This window comes from Patella vulgata, chromosome 4, assembly GCF_932274485.2.
Source record: "Patella vulgata chromosome 4, xgPatVulg1.2, whole genome shotgun sequence".
Classification (NCBI taxonomy): domain Eukaryota; kingdom Metazoa; phylum Mollusca; class Gastropoda; family Patellidae; genus Patella; species Patella vulgata.
Window position 1 is genome coordinate 46,401,762 of NC_065882.2, and position 12,647 is coordinate 46,414,408.

Below are 12,647 nucleotides of genomic sequence, written 5' to 3' on the forward strand. Positions count from 1 at the left end.
AGAGTTATGGCCCTTGATCACTTCAAAATATCTTGTGGACGCTCTAGTGGCTAAAGTTAATATCCGATTGAGTTTAAATTTATACACAGTGTTTAAGGTCATGAGACGAAGAAGCCTATTGATTTTCAGCGATTTCTGATAATTACTGCCAGAGTTATGGTCCTTGATCACTTCAAAAAATCTTATGGACGCTCTAGAGGTCAAAGTTAATATCCGATTGACTTTAAATTAATACACTGTGTTTAAGGTCATGAGACGAAGAAGCCTATTGATTTTCAGCAATTTCCGATAATTACTGCCAGAGTTATGGCCCTTGATCACTTTGTAAAATCTTGTGGACGCTCTAGAGGCTAAAGTTAATATCCGATTGAGTTTAAATTTATACACAGTGTTTAAGGTCATGAGACGAAGAAGTTTATTCATTTACAGCGATTTTTATACGTCCACATTCATAATGTGAACGTATTATGCCGTCGCCCCTGTCTGTGTGTGTGTGTGTGTGTATGTATGTATGTGTGTGTGTGTGTGTGTCTGTGGTTCGCCTACAGGGCGCAATTCTTCATGGATTTTCTTCAAACTTGGTATACTTATTCCTTATACCCCAAGGAAGATCCCTATTGTTTTTGGTGCATGCCCGACCCCCCGGGGCAGAGCCACGCCCATTTCTAGTATTTGTTTGTTTGTCGTCTACAGGCCACATTTCTTAACTAATAATCTTGAAACTTTGCATACACATTCTTTGTACCCTAAGGAACATCCCTATCGTTTGGGGTGCATGCCCAACCCCCAGGGGCAGAGCCACGCCCATTTTCTTTTCGTGTGTCTTTGTGTCGCCTACAGGGCGCAATTCTTACTGGATTTTCTTCAAACTTGGTATACTTATTCCTTATACCCCAAGGAAGATCCCTATTGTTTTTGGTGCATGCCCGACCCCCAGGGGCAGAGCCACGCCCATTTCTAGTATTTGTTTGTTTGTCGTCTACAGGCCACATTTCTTAACTTATAATCTTGCATACACATTCTTTGTACCCTAAGGAACATCCCTATCGTTTGGGGTACATGCCCAACCCCCAGGGGCAGAGCCACGCCCATTTCCCATTTTCTTTTCGTGTGTCTTTGTGTCGCCTACAGGGCGCAATTCTTACTGGATTTTCTTCAAACTTGGTATACTTATTCCTTATACCCCAAGGAAGATCCCTATTGTTTTTGGTGCATGCCCGACCCCCAGGGGCAGAGCCACGCCCATTTCTAGTTTTAAAAAGTACCATATCAATCAAAGCAGGAATGTGGACGTATATTGCAGCGGTAGCGATGCTCTTGTTGATAATTACAGCCAGAGTTATGGCCCTTGATCACTTAAAAAGATCTTGTAAATGCTCTAGAGGCTAAAGTTAATAACCGATTGACTTTAAATTGATACAGAGTGTTTGAGGTCATGAGTCGAAGAATCGTATTGATTTTCAACGATTTCCGATAATTACTGCCAAAGTTATGGCCCTTGATCACTTTTAAAAACCTTATCACCCCGATTGACTTCAGATTCATACACAGAGTGTAAGGTCTTGAGACAAACAAGTATATTGATTTTCAATGAATTTTTATGACTTGAACAGCTAAATCCATGATGTTAAAACTTTTCTATACTAAACGTTAGCATGGGGCAAAACTTTATAAAAAACAAACAAATTCTAATGGTTTTCTGATAATTACTTAATGAGTTGTTACTCTTAATCAGATTTTAATGTATTATAAATGTTTCATTACCGAAAAAAGTAAAAATATGTGACAACTCTTGTTGACTGCCCGGACGAGTTAGCTGCTGTGGGCGTATGTTTCGTTGCCTGGCAACCTATCTTTGTTTATTATGCGATGCCGATAATATTCACTTGGTATGCAGAATTATCTTAAAAATAGTATTTTATTGATGAAATGCTTTCAAAATTCATCTTTTTTGTTTCATGAGTAATAAAATTCAAGGGAGATAACCAGTTTCAAAATAATTGTTTAGAAAATGGAAATATTTGGACTTCATTTATAAATGTTTATGCAGGATTTAGGGGACAAAACTATGTGGATGGGATTAAATTTATGAAAATGTACATATCTTTAAAGTAAATCAAGTCATAATCCTTTGTGATGTTGATCTTTTTATCAATTCCTTTATATGCTTAACTCAACTATACCGATAATTGTTAGTGAAATGAAATAGTCTAAACTTTTCAAATTCACCTAATCGTTCTAGTTTGAAGAAAAGTGAATTTTTGGGTTATTATTGAATCTGGACCATGATATTTTGACCGTTATAATTACAATTAGTGTATTATTGATTACTAGCCATTACTTTTTGTCAGTTTTCTTTTTGACCCATTTTCAAAAATTGACTTTGAAATCATTTGTATAGCTATGGTTTGGTTCATTGTATTGAAGTGAATATGGTAAGTCACCTTTTGAAAATGAACTTTATTGTTGGTGACTTTAATTAAATTATTTTTTTTATATTGCCATTAGTGCCGATATCAAGTAAAATTTTATGCATCGATGCATCGGATGCAAACATCGATTCTCGCATCGATGCATCAGGAATTTTTTTGCCGTCATTTTGTTAATCAGAAATAACATTAGTATTTCTGATAGAATTATAAATTTCCCTAACAGTATTATTAGGCCTATTATAGAAATGTTGATTATTTGAATAAATTTATCTCCACACTATTCTGTTATTTATTATGACATTAATATCGTCCGATTCACTTCAATTGACACTCGTTAGCCATTGTTCAAATTTGTTGTGAAGGGGTGAGTGTGTGAGGTGATTACTAGAGACAGTTTGCATTATTTATACGAACGTATCAAAGCCTGTCTATAGGGATTTATGAAGTACATTCTCTATTGCCCGTGACAGAAAATAAGACTGAATTGTTTTAAAACTAACATTAAAAACCCTCCGGGAAATATTATCCTCATGACATAGTTCCTTTGGTCATTTAAATGAACCGTGAAATTGACCTTGGGGTTAAAGGACATGATAGCCAGGGGACGTAACCAGCAAACGCAGTCTTTGTAGTCACTGGAAAATGGAGACAAACATAAAGGAAGCGTAGGGTAAACAGGTCAAGCCTAATACTTTGTTCCGTTACATATTAGCTTATATTGTTTTATTTTGAATTATAAAAAACACGCAGAAAAACGAATTGAAACGGTGTTACTTATTCTAGTTGCTGAACTCCTCGGAGTCCTCGGACACATAAAGCTAATTATTAGTATTTTTTGCCGATGCATCGATAATACAAAAAAGCACAGAGAATCGAATCGTCGTCAGCCGAATCAATCGATGAATCGTGAAGCATACTTGATATCAGCACTAATTATCATAAGGATTTCATTAATGTAAGGCTTGCTTTGATGATGGTGGTTTGACTTAATTATTATGCATTTGCTGAAGTAACATTCTGTCACCAAGTTGACCCCATTCAAATATTGTTTTATAATTATTTAGATATTTCTAAAAATTGCATCTAATTTTTTTATTTTTTTATTGATATTTGTGAAGGGAGGTAAGGCCGCAGTTAATTACATGTCTGTTTCTCATGACCTGTGTTTGTGAAATATATATGCTACATGAGGGAATTATTAATTATTGAGATGGAATGCCGTTTCTATTTCAGCAATAACTAATGTCGGTTACTTGGTCATTGAAAACTCAACTGTATCAGGGGTCCATACATGATTTATTCACATTTAATAAATTTTTATACGCCTACATGGAAATGTGGTCGTATAATGCATCCGTCGGTCCCTCCTTTTGATAATATTCGAATCCACAGTTGTACGTGACGAGGAGTAGGGTCGCCTGTCCAACCTCGTGGGTTTTTCCTGGGTCCTCCGGTTTCCACCCACTGCTGAAGACCCCTACGCACAAGCGAATTAATGAAATAAAATTAAACCATATGTTAGTCCCGAAATGACCTAGTTTGTGTCGAGTTGGCGTTAAACCCCATTTCTCTCTCTCTCTCTCTCTCTCTCTCTCTCTCTCTCTCTCTCTCCTTTTGATAATCACACATATCCGAACATAACTTACTGGATTATTGCCCCTGATTGTTCGAAAAATCGCATCTTTAGCTTGTAGTTTCTCTAGAGGTCAAAATTTCTTTTTTGATTTTAAAAACCGTTTAGATATATCACCATTCCACCATAATGATGGTTGAATTGGGGATAATCGAAATGAAACTACCTGACAAAATGGCCGCTCTTTCTACGCTAATTGTGTAGAACCATGTAATACAAAAGATATGGACTCTCTAGAGGTCACAATTTTTATCCGATTTTGATGAAACTTAAAACATCTCTCAGTCCCTTTTGATATTTGCGCAATGCACATTTCAGACCATAACTTTCAGGATTATTATTCCCGATTGTACAAAAAATCGTGTCTGTTTTTAGTTTGTTCTCTATCCATCTCTTGCAAAATGTGGGCGTATTCTACCTGACAGTCGCTGGTTTCAACAATTAGTAATCAGAAAATAGGTGTTTTTGGTGCTTTGAGCAATGATATGTATGAATTTTCAATTGGACCCCTCATTAAAAGAATGACCCATGTCTCCCAGAGCTCTTACTATGTGTGTCGCCACAGAGCAACTTCACCTATCAAATTCCAACTGCCAAGAGATTTTTAATGTTATTCGAATGCTATTTGAATATTTGATTACATGCATATTTTTTGGTGCATTTTCAAGATTCTATATTTTACTGAATAAATATATTGTGATATTATTGTAGTTCTCATGACTAGTAGTATTAATTACAATCCAACTACGATGATCCGCCGTGTTATTATTATGTTATTTGATTTCTTGAACGTCGTCATGAAATATGTTACTTTCGTGTAATGTGTGTCCTTGTATCATTACATTTTTCCGATAGCAAACGTTATGTTCTAGAACATGTAAACTCCTCGAAATTCCATAAAATGTCATTGTAAATTCGTACGATCTCAACCTAGTCGTCCATGATAGATTTTACAAACAAACGTCATTGAAATGTCAAATATATATATTCTATTTAAACCAGAAATGTTGAATATTGTTAACTTATTTCTACTGTTATTGTATTTATATTGTTTTTCTAACTTATAATTGGCCGTACTTAGTAATGTAAAGTGCGAACTACGTTTTGTCCATCACTTATTGTGTAATGACGCACGACGCCACTAGGCTTATGTGTGCTGGGGCTTTGTGTTGATACTTGTCCGTTTTATGATTATTTCATTAATTCTTATTCTGTATATTTTAAATCAACTACTGCTAAATTTAAGCAGATCGGACATGCACCGGACAAGTCGGCATAGGCTGTTATCGTTTTAAATTATAATGTTATTGTCGTTAGGCTGTAATTAGTTCCGACGCTCCCAAAAAGGGCAACCTACCATTGGTCAATCCGGACACCTGGTACGTTGGTGTTGCCTATATAAGACTCTGTTGACGACGTGATGGCAATCGACTTCGGTCAGCAGCATCTCTACTCTGGAGCCTTTTGAGTATTCTTAAGATCAATCACATTATATTTCAAACTATTCTAACAGTAGCACCTATTGTTTTACATGATTGTTACATTTTCATTCTTATAATATTATACGATATTTCATGATGTTTTTCAAGCGTTTCACGGCTTCTACTATTTGCCGCTTTAAGGAATTGCGGCGCCATTATCATTATGCTCAGGTGTGCGTAATGCGTCTTCCTTAGAATTTGGCTCTAGACAATGCTATCTCCCACCACGTAGGACATCGAACGCTATGCTTTCAATATTGTTTTTCCAATGAATTGTAAATACTTATTTTAATACATATTGCATACAGTAATCATATTCGCAGTTGCCTAAACCGAATAAATAACTTTATTGGCCTTGGTAAATACGGCGTTACTTGGTTACTAGTTAATGGGCTGCGATATGTCCAATGGAGTTATGCCCCTTTATACGCTTTAAGGCCCCAAACTACCGTACATATTCCTAGCGCATAATTACCTGTTCACGGGAGGAATGGCATCAGCATTCCTGGAGCAGCAACGGCGGAGTGATGGAGGGCTTGTCTAACAGGACAGTGACAAAGGAGGAGGCATGGAGAACCTAAATCAGAAATTGAGGGGATTAACTATTAAGGCCTTGGTGGAACTGCCCCGTACAGGAGCGCCTTAATATAAAGCCATAGTACTGGAAGAATTGCTGTCGTAGGAATGGAGAAAGGACTTGAATACTCCCCCCCCCCTCCCTCCGTGTATGATAATACAGATCTCTGTATTTTTTCGTAACGTCTCGCCGGCAATGCTAGGATGCTGGGTGGCTTAACAATATTAAATATTTCCTCCTGTTTGAGACAAGAAACTGATTAAATTCCACAGTTTTTTAGCGAATACCTTAAAAAATTATTCAGATTAATTGCCTGTATTAAATGGGAACTTCAGGTTTAAGATTCAATTTCTGACTAAACGTATTGATCGTTTGTGAGTTAAATAAATTTTAAAAGTATTTTGTATTAATGGGTAAGGTGACATCACACAAATAAGATTCAGTGAGTCACATGGATTTTTATTTTCTATCAACAGAAATGTTTGTTTCTGAAATCAAAATATTCAAGTTGGTATCATCGGGCTAAAATATCAGTTATTGGCACATACCGATAACAACCATATTGGCTCATAACTAAAGATATGTAGTGGTAAAGTTTACCAATCTACCCTGCAAAAATAATTCTTAAAACCTGCTTCACTGAGATAACTATCAAGTCATAACTAAACACTTCAAATAAATCATTTATAATTTTTTCATTACTAAACAGCTTTGAACAATTGTTGAATACTGTACATGTACTTAGAAAACAGAAAAGTTGTTGGTTGTTTGCTATTTCAGTTTGATTGGTCAGATGTAGTGCAATGTTTTGATGATTTAGATATTGGAGTAGAACTTGAAATAGACTTGCAGGTTTACAATCAAGTTCTTGTGTTCAGTGGTATTTTGTTAACCTGTTGAATTCTACTACAGAGTTTGCTAATCAAGTCTCTGATTCAGTATTGATGAAAATGATTATTATTGATGTTATTTTTCTGTTTTTCCCATTTCATGTTATTTCAGTTACTGTTAATTATTGATAATTGATTAGTTACTGTTGATTATTAATAATTGATATGTTATTTTTTTACCATTCATCAAATTTGTTGTTTATGTTACTTGTTTGTGTTTATTCTTTGGCTAGCTGTTTATGCTTGATCTTTGAATAAGAATGATAATTGGAATATTCAAAATAAAAGATAAAAGCTCCTATATTGATGGATTCCTAGATCCAGTTCACTTGTTAAGATTCATCTGTCTAATGTTTATTGTTTAATACATACTCAAGTTTAAACTACATTTGTTTAAAAAGTGATAAAATTTCAAAACTGGTAATTTGAAGTGTGATGCTTTATTATTAGTAATAAAATATTTTGTATTAATATTTTCAGGTTGAAATATCTGATATTGGAGATTTCACCACCCCACTGTTTGGGCCAATAAAAGAAAATTCTAATAAAACCCTTGAGACGACTTCAAAACTTCCTGCTACTGATTATACTGCTGATGTAAACTATAAACATCAATTACCAGAACAGAAAGATGGTAATGTAGAGAAAAGTGGTAGTTCTGCATCTGATTCCAGTTCTTCAGATTCTAGGTAGAATTAGGTCCACTTTCCATACGAATAATCTGCATTTTTCCATGACTTATTATGAGCAATAGATAAACTAACATGTTGAGAAAATGATGAAATAGAAATTGATGTCTGGACCTCTGAGAGTAACTTAATGTTTTCTAATTTCTGATTTTATCTACAAAATGGACTTATATGTTAAACGTAGAGTATAGAATTATTATTTTTCATAACTAAACTATTAGGCTTATTTATTATTTTTTTATGGTAAACATTACAGAAATAAATTTAAACATATTAACTTGAAAGATTAACTGATGTCTTAAATGTAGTTTCAAAAGGACATGTATTTAACATTGAGAGACTTGTATACTTTCTTTTAAAATTTCAGCAGCTCAGATTCTGATGCTTCGAAGTCCAGCGATTCTAAGAGTGGATCAGATTCCAGCAATAATTCAGACAGTGATGTGAAAAGTTCAAAACACAACAGTTCGAATCAGTCAAATAAATCCAGCACTAGGGTACAGAGGAGTGAATCAGAAGATGATGATGACGATGATGATGATGAGGTTGTTTCACAGAAACCTAGGAAACGAAATACTAAAGAGTTAAAAGATGTAAGCTATTATTGGATGGGTTCCTGCCACCCGGGATAGGTTGCTGTTCATCCAATATTTTGTCATGGATTTAAACCCATACTGCTTTCTATTTTAAATTTACATGGACAACTTTACAGTGAGCAAAATATTGTCTTGAAATAACAGAAACTATGTATTTTGACTACGTTTTTGTGATATCAATTATTATTAGTTATTAGGCCATGAAAAATTGATACCTTCTTTCTTCTCGCCCGTTCGCTTAGGAATTGGGACACGAAAATCACCCACACAGCGTCTTAACACAAGATAAAAATACATACTAAAAAAAATATGAAGTTTTAATTGAATAAGCGATCTCTGAATGTTCACAAGTTCATATTATGCCGATTCAGGTCTATAGCCATCGATGTACATAGTTGGGGCTTCGGTATACTGTAGATAATGTAACAATGCCTTTTATTAGCCAGGGATGTCTGTTTTTATATGCCCACATGGAAATGTGGACCTATATTGCCGTCGCCCCTGTCTGTCTGTCCGTCGTCTACAATATCTTGTGAATGCTTTAGCTCCAAAAGTTATTATCCGATTGTTTTAAAATTGATATGTGGATTACATTAGTGAGGTGAAGAAGCCTATTTAATATCAATAATTTCTGTTCATTTCTTTGAGTTATGACTCTTGTTTCACTTTATTGAACCTTTTGAACGCTCTAACGCCAAAAGTTAACATCCGATCTTTCTGAAATTTATATGCATTATTTAAATTAGTGAAACGAAGAATCCTATTGAATTTCATCAATTTTCGTCAATTACTTCTAGAGTTATAGCCCTTCTTTCACTTTCTTGCAGCATGGGAATGCTCTACATGTAACATCAAAAGTTATCTGCCGATCTCTATGAAATTTACATGCGTCATTTAAATTAGTAAAGAGAAGAATCCTATTGAACCTTGTGAATATAAATGACATTATTATTATTACCCTCAAATGGCAAAAATCATAATCGGATCTGTATGGAACTGGCTTGTAAATGCCCCCAGTTACCTACAAAGGAATAAATATGCGACAAACCTTGTCGACCTCTCAGAGGATTTAGCTGCTGTGGGTGTATGGTTCGTTGCCTGGCAACCTATCTTTGATATCATCCAATGAAAATATGGATATTAAAAAAATGTCAGCATGCCAAATTCATATTGTATAAAGGCCTTACAACCAGTGATGCGATTTTACCCGTATATTCCGGACTTGTCCAAATCTTTTTTCGAAACGCCCAATATTGTCCGAGCGGGAATATGCCCAATCGGACATCAAGACATGGTGAATAATATTCAAATTCCAAAATTAATATAGTGTACTGAGTGTATAACTACCGTGCAACCCGATTATCGTTGAGAATAGGCTGGATTGATTAGGTAATTAAGTGATCGACTATTTATCGTCTACACACCTACCTTGATTAACTACTTATTCTGCCTTGATTGGCTGAATTAATTCTTTATCGGACAATTCATCAAATCAATCCTGAATGGACGATATATCAATCCAATAAGAGTGATTATAAACTTAATCTGATTAACCTGTGATTTCTCCATTGTCTCACGTTTTAATCTCCTTTGTGTCGGACAATAACACGTAGAAATTAGTCACATATGTGTAACATATCTTGATAAAATATAAAACCTCAAATCAACATACATTGTATCCGATAACTTGTCTGTCATATATTTTCGCTGGCAGCCAAAGTTAAATAAAGATATTTCACACACACGCACATGGCGCTTATATAGTTCAGTAATTAAAATGAAAGTACAAATCTCGCGAGACATGTGAAATTAAGAGATATATACATGCCGAATGCAATACGCCTGATATCCAAGAAAAGATTCTATTCTGATGGCATATTGTCGGATTTATGATCATATAAATAAACAAACACGCTAAGAAATGTTGACGAATATTTCGATTGGAATGACGTAAGTAGTTAATTGTTTTAGACGATAGCGCGTGCTACAGTCGAATGCAATTATTTAGCAGTTGGTGTCACTCGCTCGTTGTATTAGAGCGTTGTTAACTACAGTTTACGGCCAAATAAATTTCGTGATGTCATTTTTTTACTTTCCGTATATAAATCGAAACTGAGTATCAGACGAATGTCGGACTTTGCTGAAAAATGTACCGACGTATGACCCGAAAAATACGGTAATTTGGGGGGAGTTCGAAACAGATCGGCAGCTGTCGGCACGCTGCCATTCTATAGTATTACGATGTCATGAAATTTTGTAGGAATTTTATTGACATAAATTTGAATACCATTCGGGTTTTAAACATGAAATATAACGAGGTGCACCTATTTTATTTTACATATGAATTTGAATATATTTTGTTGACACGTGATTCTTAATTGTGTTTTGAAAACGTCTGCTTAAATTACGATAAGAGTTGTGCCCCTTTATTTTCGGGAAAAAATGTCTGACAAGAAATTTTTTGAAATCTCATCACTGCTTACAACAGTTTGAAAATTGTTTTTACCCAGAGCATGGGGAGAAGAAACAATGTATCAATTTTACACGGCCATATTATAACAGAATTTAAATATTTTTGTAGCAATGGGTTCAACAACCAGATTTGTATGGTATAAGACGTTCTGGCCGACAAAGAAAAGAAGTAGATAGATTTAATGCTGCAGAGGTTTGTAATTAATAAATCTGTCTAAAATTTACAACCAACTAGAGAGGGAGTGATGAAATTGTTACTTTCTCTAGTACGATTTTTTGATGCAAGACGGAGGGCCTGACAAGGACAGCTGTCTAGTCATTCGGATGGGACGAAAAACTGAGGTCCCCTGTACACATTGGCGTGCACGTAAAAGATCCCTTGGTGGTTGGAATTCGATATAAGAGTAGGCCGTAGTGCCGCTGCCCAGGCAAAATTTCCCTCATAGCACACTGTATGGCGTATGCCCGTCTTCATTAGCCCAGTTTAGGAGCAGAACAGTAATACATTAAACCCCATTTCATTTCATTTCACGATTGTTTGATTAATAAATGTAAATTGAATCTTACAGGCTGACAGCGAAGATGAGAAGCCAAAAAAGAGAGGAAATCGCAAAGGGTATTAAATTTTATTACTTTTTTCAACTATATCATAATCTTAAAAATTTTCTTGTTTTAAATACCCTGATGATAAATTCTGAAAATAGAAATTTGGGCCAATATAAATCAAAAGTGAAAGTTGAAATGTTGAGGGTTGCCCTAGAAATACTAGGGCTGCAGTAGTAAATTTAGTCAAATCATTCTGTAGGTCGGATGATTGGGCAAACAGTAGCGAAGAAAGTCAAAGCAGTTCATCGGAAGATTTTAAACCACCTCGTAGATCTACTAAAACAACAAGGTACTATAAATCAACTAACCCCTTTCACTACACTTCCTCAAAACATTCAACTAACATCATAGTCTGACAATTATTTGAGACCATTTCCAGCGAGTTTCTTGGACAGTGTGATTGACTGTAACAGATCAACCATAGTTCATACTGTACAAAAGAAAACCTTTTCATCTTTTCTTTGTCAGTTCAGGACTTTTTATACGCCCACATTTTCATGTGGACATGTATTGTTGTCGCCCCTGTCCGTCCACAATTTGTTTTTGGACACTCTACCGGTCACAATTTTTATCCGATTTTGACCAAACTTGAAATGTAGGTCTATCTCCCAAAAATCTCAGTTCCTTTTGATATTGGCATGTATCGGACGATAACTTCATGGATTATGGCCCCCGATTGTACGAAAAAACATGTTTTTAGCTTGTGGACACTGTAAATTAGACACTCATTATCAAAATTGAATGGTCAGCTTTAAACTGGACAGAAGTATAAATTAAACGATTTATGGTGATTTTAAATAGTTTTTACGAATTTTTAAAAAAAGATTGGATAGTAAACGAATGTGAAAGAAATTAGTGCTATATACACAAGATTAAATGATACCTGGTTTACAGTGTCTAGAAGTCACAATTTTTTTTCCGATTTTGAAAACCGTTTAGATATATCACCATTCCACCATAATGATGGTTGAATTGGAATTTCGGGAAAATCGAAATGAAAGTGCCTGACAAAATGGCTGCTCTTTGTACGCAAATTGTGTATAAGTATGTACTACAAGGGTTATGGACCCTCTAGAGGTCACAATTTTAACCGATTTTGATGAAATTTAACATCCCTTTCAAAAAATCTCAATCCCTTTTGATATTTGCACATTTCAGTCCATAACTTTCTGGATTATGGCACTGATTGTACAAAAAATTGTTTTTAGCTTGTTCTCTATCTATCTCTTGCAAAATGTAGGCGTATCCTGTCTGGCAGCCGCTGATTTTTA

At 35.1% G+C, this 12,647-nt stretch overlaps 1 protein-coding gene across 6 annotated transcripts in view; it reads left to right on the top strand.

Annotated features, from left to right (window-relative positions):
- LOC126817600 (chromodomain-helicase-DNA-binding protein 1) overlaps positions 1 to 12,647 on the top strand; it is a 75,374-nt gene that overhangs the window by 12,535 nt on the left and 50,192 nt on the right. For 4 of the 6 annotated variants that reach the window (XR_007679064.1, XM_050544672.1, XM_050544673.1 and 1 more), the window contains exons 3-7: positions 7,494 to 7,702; positions 8,070 to 8,295; positions 10,880 to 10,963; positions 11,340 to 11,386; positions 11,576 to 11,665. Coding sequence is in view for 5 of the 6 variants with exons in the window: in XM_050544672.1 (XP_050400629.1) it covers positions 7,494 to 7,702; positions 8,070 to 8,295; positions 10,880 to 10,963; positions 11,340 to 11,386; positions 11,576 to 11,665 (656 nt within the window). In the remaining variant the exon portion in view is untranslated. The remainder of the gene's footprint in view (positions 1 to 7,493; positions 7,703 to 8,069; positions 8,296 to 10,879; positions 10,964 to 11,339; positions 11,387 to 11,575; positions 11,666 to 12,647) is intronic. The other 2 variants (XM_050544674.1, XM_050544675.1) reach the window with 2 other exon arrangements.